The sequence below is a fragment of the Lipotes vexillifer genome, unplaced genomic scaffold (assembly GCF_000442215.2).
Source record: "Lipotes vexillifer unplaced genomic scaffold, Lipotes_vexillifer_v1.1 scaffold1188, whole genome shotgun sequence".
Lineage (NCBI taxonomy): Eukaryota > Metazoa > Chordata > Mammalia > Artiodactyla > Lipotidae > Lipotes > Lipotes vexillifer.
The window spans coordinates 262382-275258 of record NW_006799221.1 but is presented as its reverse complement, the minus strand read 5'-3'; the positions used below and the strand labels follow the sequence as shown (position 1 = coordinate 275258).

Below are 12877 nucleotides of genomic sequence, written 5' to 3'. Positions count from 1 at the left end.
GGAAAGAGGGGGAGGGATAAATTAGGAGTTTGAGATTAACAGATATACATACTATATATAAAATAGGTAAATGACAAGGACCTACTGTATGGCACAGGGAACTATATTCAATACCTTACAATAATCTATAATGTAAAAGAAAAAATGCTAATCATCATCTGAGCCTTCAGCGAGTTGTAATCTTTTTTGCTGGTGGAAGGTCTTACCTTGATATTGATGGCTGCTGACTGATCAGGGTGGTGGTTGCTAAAGGTTGGGGAGGCTGTGACAATTTCTTAAAATAAGACAACAGTGAAGATTGCTGCATTGATTGGCCCTTCCTTTCATGAATGATTTCCTGCAGCATGCAATGCTGCTTGATAGCGCTTTACCCACAGTAAAACTTCTTTCAAAATTGGAGTCGATCTTCCCTGCCACTGCTTTATCAATTAAGTTTATGTAATATTGTAAATACTTTGTATTCATCTCAACAGTCTTCACAGCATCTTCACCAGGAGTAGATTCCATCTCAAGAAACCACTTTCTTTGCTCATCCATAAAAAGCAACTCTGGACCCATTCAAGTTTTGTCATGAGATTGCAGCAATTCAGTCACATCTTCAGGCTCCACTTCTAATTCTAGTTCTCTTGCTCTTTCCACCACATCTGTAGTGACTTCCTCCACTGAAGTCTTGAACCCCTCAAAGTCATCCATGAGAGTTGGAATCAACTTCTTCCAAACTTCTGTTAATGTTGATATTTTGATCTCTTCCCATGAATCAAATATGCACTTAATGGCATCTAGAATGATGAATCCTTTCCAGATGGTTTTCAGTTTACTTTGTTCAGCTCCATCAGAGGAATCACCATCTCCAGCAGCTATAACCTTATGCAATTGTTTCTTAAAGAATAAGACTTGAAAGTCAATATTACCCCTCAGTCCATGGGCTGCAGAATGGATGTTGTGTTAGGAGGCATGAAAACAACATGAATCTTGTTGCACATCTCCATCAGAGCTCTAGGGTAACCAGGTGCATTGTCAATGAGCAGGTTCCAGGGCACGTGGGCTCCAGAGCACGTGGGCTCTGTAGTTTGCGGCACATGGGCTCTCTAGTTGAGGTACACAAGCTCAGTAGTTGTGGCACATGGGCTTAGGTGCTCTGCGGCATGTGGGAACCTAGTTCCCCGACCAGGGATCAAAACTGCATCCTCTGCATTGGAAGGTGGATTCTTTACCACTGGACCACGAGGGAAGTCCCCAAGCGATAGTATTTTGAAAGGAATCTTTTCTTCTGAGCAGTAGTTCTCAACAGTGGGCTTAAAATAATAAACAGATGTGTTGTCATCAAGGCTTTGTTCTTCCATTTATAGAGCACAGGCAGAGTAGATTTAGCATCATTCTTAAGGGTCCTAGGATTTGGGGAATGGTAAATTAGCATTGTATTCAGCTGAAAGTCACCAGCTGCATTAGCCCCTAACAAGAGAGTCAGGCTATCCTTTGAAGCTTTGAAACCAGGCATTGGCTTCTCCTCTAGCTATGAAAGTCCTAAATGGCATCTTCTTCCAGTAGAAGGCTGTTTGGTCTATATTGAAAATCTGTTGTTTAGTGTAGTCACCTTCATTAATGATCTTAGCTGGATCTTCTGGATAACTTGCTGCAGCTTCTACAGCAGCACTTGCTGCTTCCCTTGCGCGTCTATGTTATGGAGACGGCTTCTTTCCTCAAACGTCATGAGCCAAGCTCTGCTAGCTTCAGACTTTTCTTCTGCAGCTTCCTCACCTCTCTCAGTCTTCATAGAATTGAAGAGAGTTAGGGCCTTGCTCTGGATTTGGCTTTGGCTTAAGGGAATGTTGTGGCTGGTTTGATTTTCTATCCAGATCATTAAAACTTTCTCCATATCAGCAGTAAGGCTGTTTCACCTTTTTTATCATTTGTGTGTTCACTGGAGTAGCACTTTTCATTTCCTTCAGGAACTTTTCCTTTGCATCCACAACTTGGCTAACAGTCTGGTACAAGAGGGCTAGCTCTTAGCTTATCTCAATTTTCAACATGCCTTCCTCACTGAGCTTAATCATTTCTAGCTTTTGATCTAAAGTGAGAGATTTGCAACTCTTCCTTTCAATTGAACAGTTAGAGGCCATTGTAGGGTTATAAATTGGCCTAATTTCAATATTGTTGTGTCTCAGGGAATAGGGAGGCCTGAGGAGAGGGAGAGAGATGAGAACTGCCTGTTAGTGGAGCAGTCAGAGCACACACATCATCTATGAATTAAGTTCGCCGTCTTATATGGGCATAGTTCATGGCACCCCAAAATAATTACAATAGTTACATCAAAGATCACAGATCACGGATCATCAGTCACTATAACAAATATGATAGTAATGAAAAAGTTTGAAATATTTTGAGAGTTACCAAAATGTGACACAGAGACACGAAGTGAGCAAATGCTCTTGGAAAAATGGTGCCCATAACCTTGCTCAATGCAGGGCTGCCACAAACCGTCAATCCATTAAAAAACACAGTATCTGTGAAGTGCAATAAAGTAAAGCACAATAAAATGAGGTATGCCTGAATTTATTTTAGACTTTCTAAGTATTAGGTTTAAAAATACACAGTGGTTAAGGAAAACATGTATATATTAACCCCAATTTTTTTTGATGGATTCCAATTTTTTTTCCATTGCACCTTTTTTCACTGATTATGTTTATCAGTATGTTTGTATCAATAAATCTGTATGGCATTTATATTACATTAAAAAAAATCTGTCCAGAAAACTATTATTTTCTTAAATTATACTCTCCAAACAGTGCAAATTAAAACCTATACTCTTATCTATTGTCCCAGATCCTTATTTTGCTTAAAAGTTTTTGACATAAATTTTTGGCCCTGCTGAAATACCTAAAATTTTAAAAATAAATTTTATTTTAACAGTGGCTCAGCATGACGGTACCTTTTTTGGTCCATTTTTGAACAAAAATGAATTTCTGTTCTTTCTAAAGTTCTGTCTTGAGTACAGGTTAGTATTCTAATACTAATATTTGAGTAATATTTTAATAAGTCAGTTATGAAAATAGAGAACTATTTGAATCGATTTTGGTTAGATTTGGATTTCCTTCTGCTAAGCACTATGGTAGGCATTAGAGTTGTGGGAGATTAATCAGGACACTACTCTTAAGGATCTGCCATTCTAGTCAGGGAAATAAGATAAATTTATCAGAAAAAAAACAGAGAACAATGTAGTCAATACATAGTTAAGTATTGATTTATTTGCTTCATAATAGGGATTACGTAAGAGCTGGGAGGAGAGAAGGATCACCAACAGGTAGAATAAAGAAAGATGTGGAAGGAAATAAAACTTGAGCTGAGCCTTGAAAGATGGGAATTACTTGGAGCAGAGAGAAGAGGGAAGGGCCTCCTGTGCAAGTGAACAAGTATTTTTAATGCTTAATCTTCTATTTCCCTTTGTCTTTCTTTCTAACCCCTGGGTTTATCTTCTTACTGTGTTCTGCCTTCAACTTGAGCAAGGACTCCCCGTTACCCTTTGTTGTCAGGTATCTTCCATTCCTGTTCTGTACTTCTGCTTTATAGGACGTCACTTGGGCTTGAGATGGGTCTCTGCAGAGAAATTAGCTGTAGTAACTGAATTTTATGTTAATATAAAATCAGGCCTCTAATGATATTTTCTGATTAATGAAAAAATAATCATTTTCTTGCATTTTGGAGCACTGTTTTGAAATATTTGGGTTTGCAAGTCTTGTAATAACAGCTGATAAGATGAGGTAGCTCACATACCAACCTTATCAAACTACCTGGTACACAATGTAAATGGTTGTTGCTGCCGCCACCTCCACTGTCAGGGGGAAATGTGAGATGCTGAATTTGGAGCAGGGCTGAACAGAGAGACCAGTAACAACTTTGCTTCTACCCCACCCCATCCTCATCCTTTTTGAGCAAACATATCAGAAAAGAAAAATGGTGAGATTATTGCTTTTGATTTTTTTTTTTCTTTCCTTTTGGTAAGTTGACCATTTAGTTTATTCTGTATTGAAAACTTACCTAGAAATATCAAAGCCACTTGCCCAGTTTACCCTTACAGTTTTTTTTTTCCTCTTGGTGAGGGTTTTAAATAAGAGTAATTTTTTAGTTGACTCATTAATTTAATCCTAAAAGTATATGTTTTCCTTGGGTTTGTTTTATCACTGTGTAAAATTTTGATTGAATTAGTTAAAATCTAAAACTAGATAAATACCGAATAGGAATAGTGTAATATTTACTTACAGGTCTTCTGCAAAGGACAGATGCTTCCTTTATTCTCCCTTGCCCTTTTGAATGCTGGGTTTCAGCCTAGAGCAAGTATTTACAGAGTAATTATGTGCCCTGAAACAACTACAACAGTGGTAATGTTGACCAACTCAACTGTAGGTCTAGGAACAGGCTGGCCACAATTAAGGGTAAAATCCTGAAACATTTTCATTGATTGTTTCTGGGAAATAGCAGCCCTCTGGATTTCTTTTAATTTTTTTAAAAATTCATTTTTACCAGCTCTAGTTCCTTAGCTTTGTGCTCTTATCCTTTGCCAGCTTCATCCACATTCACCAAAAGTGATGTAGGTCTGAAAAAAGCAAGGAGGGAGGGCCAGTGCTCATGCGTCAGAAATCCCTGAGCCTCCCCCTTTGCATCTACCTGTGACCATTTCCAAACTGCTATTAATATTTCTCTGTCTGCTACTGATGCCAGGTCCACAGATGGCCATATTCTTGTACTATTGTCACTAAAAACATCATGTTCCCATTCTGAGTTGGATTTTCTTTTAATGCCTTGATACTATTGGAGTTTTGAAAGCTCTCAGTCTTCAGTGGGGGAGATCTCCACCAAACAACTATACAGCCCCCCATGCTGTCCCACCGTAGGTGCCCGTGTCAGATGATGGCCCCATTCCATCTGTGGAAAATGACATGAACAAAGAATCTTTTATTAGTTAGCATATTATTTGGTATGGTGTTAGATTAATTGAAATAATACTGACCTATTTAAAATCAATTTCTTGTCATGAATTTGGTAAGAAATCATCTGATCCTACTTATTCTTACAGATAATAATCAAAAAATGGTCCATCCCTTGTCCTCTGACATTAAATTCTGTAGAGCAATACTTGCAGGTAATTGTTTTGTTTTTGTTTGGGTTTTTTTTCAGTTTCTTCCTTTTTATTTTAAGCTAAAAAGAAAAAATATGACTAATAATGATTTTTTTCCTAATTAATAAAAAAGTAATGGCTATATTGCATTTTGGAACTTTGTTTTGAAATATTTTTATTTGAAAGCCCAGTAATAATAAATTCATCTTGGTTTTTTTGATGTATTCTAACTTTTAATGACTGTTGGTTTCTCTCTTTCCCCTCAATCCTCTTAAACAGATCTCAAATGCTACAGATGATTGTAAACCAAAGCTCTTTCATTTCTCCAAAGAGGTGTGTAAGTTATTAACAGATACTTTTAGTTTTTTCACATTTCAAGTTTAAGAGGTTTGTGTAACAGGGTCTCTTAGGTCTTTTACCGGTAACTAATTAATTTTCATGAAAGTGCTAAGTATAGGGTTGCTTACCAGAAGGTGGCCCATTATGAAACGGCCACCTTTTTTTTGGCACACCTTTAAATGGAGCCTGTTTTAAATGGGCCACTGCCTAAAAGAACAGATTTACTGAATGTCTGGTCTAGCCAATAAGGTCCTCTGTGCATACAGACTTCCTGTTGCCCTCTGGACTTGTAAAGCTAAATAGCTAATTATATAAAAAACTCCTCCCCTGTGAGTAGAACCTTGGTCTGTGGCTAAACAGCCTCATCATTGGACCAGCAATTGAGCACTGCCAATATGTCTTCTGGCTGACATTCCAAAGTTGAAATTTATGATGCCTGTAGCAGAGGCAGAAGGACCAAGTCCCCGCTTGCCTTCTCTGAGAGCGCTAGGATATTTGAAATGCCTGCAAGAGCCCCTGAGCATCAGCAGAGGAGACAGGAAACTGATCTGAATGATCTCTACTTTACCATTCTAGAAGAGCCATGTGTTCCTTGTTGCTGCAGGTTTCTTCATGTACACTTTGTGATTCTGCTAAAATGCAGGTCCCAGATACTAGAATCCCCACTACTCATGTATAACTCTATTAGTGTAGCATTTCAGTGTGAAAACTCCTCCATGCAAAATTTTCCTTTTTATTCCCCAGAGTTCTTTTCCGTTGTTGTTTTGTTTTGTTTTTGGCCGTGCCTTGCAGCTTACAGGATCTCAGTTCCCCAATCAGGGACTGAACCACGGGCCACAGCAATGAAAGCCTGAAATCCTAACCGCTAGCCCACCAGGGAACTCCCTTATCCCCCAGTTTTTAAATGAGAAATGTCTCTCTGGCCCCACAAGGGAGGTTACCACATCTTTTACATGGTAAAGGCCTCCATGTGCCTTAAAGATTTAGGTAGGGTAATTGACAAGCCAGGAAACTGAGCAGTATGTGAAAGAGAATTTGTGAATTGAATTTCATTCTCTTAATCTAGCCTTGGGAAATGCTACAGCTTTCCTTCCTGCCAGCTCTCCTCTGATATTTTTAAGAGGCCTTGTGTCTGAAGATAGATCTACAGTCATCTGGAACTTCTTTTGCTGAAGAGCCTTAAGTTAGTTAAGGAGAAATTTTTTTAGAGTAAAAAAGAGAAAGTAAATCATTACCATCTATTTTGTAAAGACAGTGTTTTCATTTAGATGGTAACTTTTGTTTGCTTTGTAACTTTCTCTGGTTCTTAACTATTCTAATTTTAAAAAAACAACAACTTTTGTTCATATATTCCAGTGGATCTCTATGAATTTGTTGGTCTAGAATAAATCGTGTTCATTCCCATCAAAAGAGACCCTAGTTATAGATGCTAAGATATGATTAATATATTCAGTATTCTCTTAGATTAGGTTGGTACTTGAATTGAGTTGGTGAAAGCAGGTTCAAAAGCATTAACTATTATTGCTGCTTAGGGTAATAAAATGTTTTTGAGTTTCCTAATATATGCATTAGGAAAGACTGAGAATTACAATAAGATCATTTCTAAAATGTTATTATTTTTCATCTTACCTAAATGTTATTTATCTTACCTTAATTATTTTTATCTTACTGATGCAATATAGAAGCAGCAGTGATTGTAGTAAAACCAACATGGTGTGGAAGCAGCCAAGAAATATTTTCGCTAGTGTGGGCAATACAGCTATCAAGTAAAATATTTACTGGGGACCATAACTGTGTGTCTCGTTAAAAAAAAAAAACAAAAAAACCCTCTTATTTTATGAACAGGTGATTCATGAAACATGAAAGAAATTTAACTAAATTGTTGGGGTTTTTTTGGAGAACTGATTTTATTGTCAAATGAAGTAGTGGTTTCAACAGAGTAGCATTTAATAATTTCATCTTTAAAAAATTTTTTTTCAGAGTGCTTATGCCATACCAACCATGGCTTTTTCATTTCTCTGCCACACCTCAATATTGCCCATATACTGTGAACTTCAAAGGTACTGTAGAATCCTGGAATATTTAAAATGTATTAGTATGTCTTTTTACTTCTAGGACTTTCAGATTGAATAACATTCTCCTCTATGAATCCTTCCCTCCCACCACTGGATTGTAGGTGTTAGTTTAAAACAAAACAAAACAACCAAGACTTAGTTCTAAGTTGAGAATGTTTCTTTGAAGCATAGTCCTTTGTGCAGTAATTTCAAATCAAGAATTGTAGTGTGAGGGCTTCCCAGGTGGCGCAGTGGTTGGGAGTCCGCCTGCCGATGCAGGGGACACGGGTTCGTGCCCTGGTCCGGGAGGATCCCACGTGCCGCGGGGCGGCTGGGCCCGTGAGCCATGGCCGCTGAGCCTGCGCGTCCGGAGCCTGTGCTCCGCAGTGGGAGAGGCCACAACAGTGAGAGGCCTGCATACAGCAAAAAAAAAAAAAAAAAGAATTGTAGTGTGTAGTTATTAGAGAACTAGGTCTTGAGTGATTGAGGAATCCTTTTGAATAGCTTGGAAGATATTTATCTACTTAGATATAATTCAGATCACAGATTCTAATTTTACCGTTTTTTTTTCTTTTAGACCTTCTAAGAAAAGGATGCAGAATGTAACCAATACAGCAATTGCTTTAAGTTTTCTCATTTATTTTATATCTGCACTCTTTGGGTACCTCACTTTTTATGGTAAGTATATTATTTCATTATAGATGACAAAATAAATTGTTCTGTAGTTGATCTCACACCTGAATATGGACTTTGTTTCTGCCTTTCATTAGCAAGTTAATTTGTTCAGGCTGCCAGAATTCAGTGCACCACTGTGGTGGCTCTACAGACCTTAAAGAACTGACTTTCTTTCTCTTAAAAAGGTGGATCAAATTCAAGATTGATACCTTCATATGAAAATTTTCTTAAACACCCAAGTAAAATCTCGGGCTTAGAAACATTGAAGTCTTTCTATGAGAAAAAAAAAAGTGCAATAATGATTTTATTTTTTTTAATTGAGAATTCAATATGTTAGACTCTAGTTCAGCAGTTTGGGAGGTTGAGAGAATCAATCATCTTAATTGCAAACGAACAAGTTGAGAAAGGAAAAAGGGTTTTACTTGGACTATAGTTGTACCCTTATGTCAGAGACCTCTGCCTTTAGATTTAATTCACACAGTTCTGCAGTGTGTATTCTGTGCTTTGCCATGAACTTTCTCTCTAAATTTTTAAAGGATTCTTTTAAATTCATAAAATAAAAGTAAAATTTTCTTTTATTTACTTTTGAAAAGTTATGTGCTTGGTGAGTTTTTTTCTCTTCTGGTAAGAACCTCAAGAAAAAATAAAACTTAAAAGTCTAGAACAAGAAAAAAAATTGTAAGCTCTCTTGTTAAATTTGCAAACACACTTGTTTAATTTGCAAACAAACACATTATAACAAACTGCACTCAATTTGTCAAATCCTTGAATACACTTTTCAGTTTATGAATGCCCCTATAACAACGCTCCAGGTAGATGGCTATTATTACTTTTGTGATATTTAGCTGTTCTGACTCTGGTTTCACGGTCAGTGGCCTTGTGCATGTGTTTCAGGTTTTAGACAGTCACGATGGCTTGTAATGGTGCTTTGCTTACCTTCCAGAGATTTTTCAGGTCTGACAAGTTTTTGGACATTTACTTGTATAACTACCTTTCCTAAGCCCAGTGAAAAGAGTATGAATTTTGAAACCCAACAAATATGATTCAAAAAACCACTGTGCTCTAACTAGCTGTGTGGCCTTGAACCAGGGTACTTCACCTTGTACTATCTTCATCTCCTAATCTGTAACACAGGGATATTGTATAGAGTTACACTGAAGAGGAAATAAGTTATATGTAAAATGCCTGTTACAGTATCTGGCACACAGCCATCTTCCACAAAGGAGAGCTACTGCTGGTGGTGTATTATAATTACTGTTATCATTATTATTGCAATTATTTCATAATTTCAGGTGCTCTTTTTTCAGCACTGTACTTCTTACTGTCATTAATGAAACTTAATTTAAATATGGTAACTTTTCAGTATATTATTATCAGTGTATTATCTTAGACGTTTCAGTGTATGAGAAAATTATAATTGCTCTATATAGTCCTTTTCTTGCTAACTCTATGTCATTTCAACACTAATAAAGGTGACTGATGAATCTAAATCTGCTCTTGCATTTTTGTACTATGTTGAATAAGAGTGGTAGAGCTCTGTACACACCATCCAGAAGAGCGTTACTTCCTACTTCCAACATGAGCATGGATACACTACAAGGAAAGTTAAAGCAGATTGTTAAACTTTTTTGATCATTGTTAAGGAAATAAAATTCTTGAAATACATAAACTCTATTTTTGGTTGTTGCATTTGTTTTTGTACAGAGTTGAGCACAGTGATACTTTTCTATAACAATGAGATACTACAGCAGGGTCTTTGTTGGGATTCAGCAAAAACTTAGTAGAATAGCTGTATATTTTTATAAATTGAAATTGTCACCTGGCACAAATAGTATTATATTTAGGGATCTTCCAAAATTGAGAAAAAGTCCCAAAAATGGACCTCCTTTTCTTCCCTATGGATCAATAGAGCTGTCTGGAAGAAACCTCAAATGGCCTACCAATTTCCAGGACAGCTGAAAAGTAGTTACAAAAATATTACCACGAGATGTTAGGAGCTATGTTAAATTATAAGAAAACTTAGATGGAAAGGGAAGTGGAGGAAGGATGGATGCTGATGCATTTATTGAGCTAACATTTATTCTGTACGTGCAAGGTATTTTATTATATACATTGCCTAACTCAGTCCTTATGATGACTCTGCAAGATATAGGTTCAGATAGGTTGGGCACTTTGGCCAGTACCTGCAGCTAATGAATAATGAGTTGGGATTTGAATCCAATTCTGACTCTCTCCAGAGTCAATGCCTTTATTACTGTGCTGCCTCCTCAGGAATTATGCCACAGAATCCAGATTCCCTTCATTCCAAGTTTTTCTCAAAGTGACCTTTTGGAAAAACCTGGCTCACTTAAGCTCCAGGCATATCTATCTATCTATCTATCTATCTATCTATCTATCTATTTTTGCCTGAACACAGAGGCTAAATATTTTCATCATGTACGTGAGATGTTTCCTACACAGGCATTTTCCTGGTTATCAAGTAAAGCTGTTGTCTCTGACTTAGCCCTTTTCCACTGATGCAGATTCTTTAGAATATCCATGCTTTATGTAATGGAGAAATACAGATCTAAGAAAATCACATGGTAGGCTGGTAAGTAGGTGATAGATAGAAAGAAGGAAAGAAAGGAAGGAAGGAAGGAAGGAAGGAAGGAAGGAAGAAAGAAAGAGAGAGAGAGAAAGAAAGAAAGAAAGAAAGAAAGAAAGAAGAAAGAAAGAAAGAAAGAAAGAAAGAAAGAAAGAAAGAAAGAAAGAGAAAGAAAGAAAGGAAGAAAGGAAGGAAGGAAGGAAGGAAGGAAGGAAGGAAGGAAGGAAGGAAAGATATAAAAGTTCCTTCTCCAAAGACAGAAGAAGATTCAGATATTGATTTGCTATTCACAGTGTTTCTTTTTTGGGTTGAAAGTCTTTTACAGTATATTTCTATTGGAATAGCAGTAGCTCTCAGTCTTGCAGAAAGAAATTGCTGATTGAGCTTGAGACCTTATCAGAAGGGCTTGTCACAAATTAACGCCTTCAACACATAGGTGAGTAGCTTAAGTCCAAGAGGTGAAGTGACCTGTCTCACAATTAGTGGCATGTCTCCTGGATATTAATCCAGTGATATTTCTGTTACTCTGTGATAATCTTTATAAACTTCATCCCCTGTTTGACAGTGTGTATTAAACAGGGCAGCCTCCTGACTTCAGTAGAATATATAACTGGCAGAGATCACCATCAGGTTCTTCCTGATATTTGTAGAGATTTGTCTGAATGCAGAGAAGTGTGTTGTACTCTATCCCTTGCATAAGACTCAGCTAAGAACACAGAATTGACTGGCTCAGGAAAAAGGTTTTTGTCTTGGGAAAGTAGAAAGTAGACATGTAACAGGTATTTTGAATTTGTGATCAGTCTCGTTCTTCAGGCTTCTGGAGTTGCTTGGGATCCTTTCATTCAGTGCTCTCAAGGCTTAGTTAATATCTAAATTTTATCAGATTAAAGGGACCAATAAGTATGTACCTAGATTAATAATATTGGCTCTGATTACAGATGTTGAAGCATTATAAGGTGAGGAATAAAAAGTGTTCCTCTGATAAACCAGGCCAATACCCAAATGTTGCATAATAACCAGACCATTTTGAAAGTCTACAAAGTTCTTAAGCAGTAAGTGTTAATAGCTCATTTTTATGATTCAGAAAGTGGAAATAAAATAGTTTGCTGTATTTTTCCATAGAGTTACAAGTATCTCTCATATTTGGGACTAGAATCCAGCTTTCCTGGCTCTTCTTAATCTCTTATTTGGTCCATTAGTCCCACGTTATATCAAGTATGTCTTTGATACTTTCAACAATTAGTTTCTATCCCATTTCCATTATTACTAATCTAGTTCAAATTCTCATTACGTCTCAGTGGTTATGACAGTAGCCTTCTAACTGGTATTCCTGTTTTGGGCCTCTTTTTCTTCCAGTCTGTCTTCCTGCTTAGTTCAGGTCATAATGCACTGTTCTTCAGAAGTCATTGCATCTCTGTGGCCTACCAGATTGAGTCCAGACCTTAAGGAGAGCTCTGTTACTGGTCTTAAATGCATTTCCAGCCTTATCACCCACTACTCTCTTTTCTCTACCGCACAGTCTTTCAACCTCTGAAGTGCTATTGGGCTGCTCATTTTCTCGGTTGCATATTGCTACCCGAGAGAATTTCTTCCCCACGTCTTTAAATGTCAGCACACATACATTGACTCATGTCATGTTCACAGTAACTCTGTAGGTCAATATATTATTGTCCACATTTTACAAATGTAAAAACCAAGAGACTCAGAGAAGTTAAGTTGCTAGTAAGAGTAGGATTTGAATCTTAGTCTGTTTGATCGCAGAATTCAAGCCCCTCTACTACCCTGCTGCTCACTATATCATGATGACTCTTCCCAAGTCTTCTTGGATTTCGTTCATGTTCATCCCAAAGCCATAGTTATCTTTCCCTGTTCACAATCACCATAGCTCTTTGTTTAGACCTTCCTCTTCCGCTTAAGTGTGTCTGTGTTTACACACTTTATATTATATGTGTGTGTCTTCATCTTATCTCCCCTTTAAATTTTAAAGTATTTGAAAACAAAGGTGTATTTGATTTTTTTTTTTATTTTCTCCAAAGTGACTTTTCCAAACCGTATGGTCTCAAATTAAAAAAACAAACAACAACAACCAAAAGAAAGAAAAAACCACAATTC

At 37.1% G+C, this 12877-nt stretch overlaps 1 protein-coding gene across 1 annotated transcript in view; it reads left to right on the top strand.

Annotated features, from left to right (window-relative positions):
• SLC38A6 (solute carrier family 38 member 6) overlaps nucleotides 1-12877 on the top strand; it is a 73133-nt gene that overhangs the window by 57514 nt on the left and 2742 nt on the right. Inside the window, exons 9-12 of the mRNA XM_007471506.1 lie at nucleotides 5072-5137; nucleotides 5393-5446; nucleotides 7433-7512; nucleotides 8084-8184. Of these exons, the coding sequence (XP_007471568.1) occupies nucleotides 5072-5137; nucleotides 5393-5446; nucleotides 7433-7512; nucleotides 8084-8184 (301 nt within the window). The remainder of the gene's footprint in view (nucleotides 1-5071; nucleotides 5138-5392; nucleotides 5447-7432; nucleotides 7513-8083; nucleotides 8185-12877) is intronic.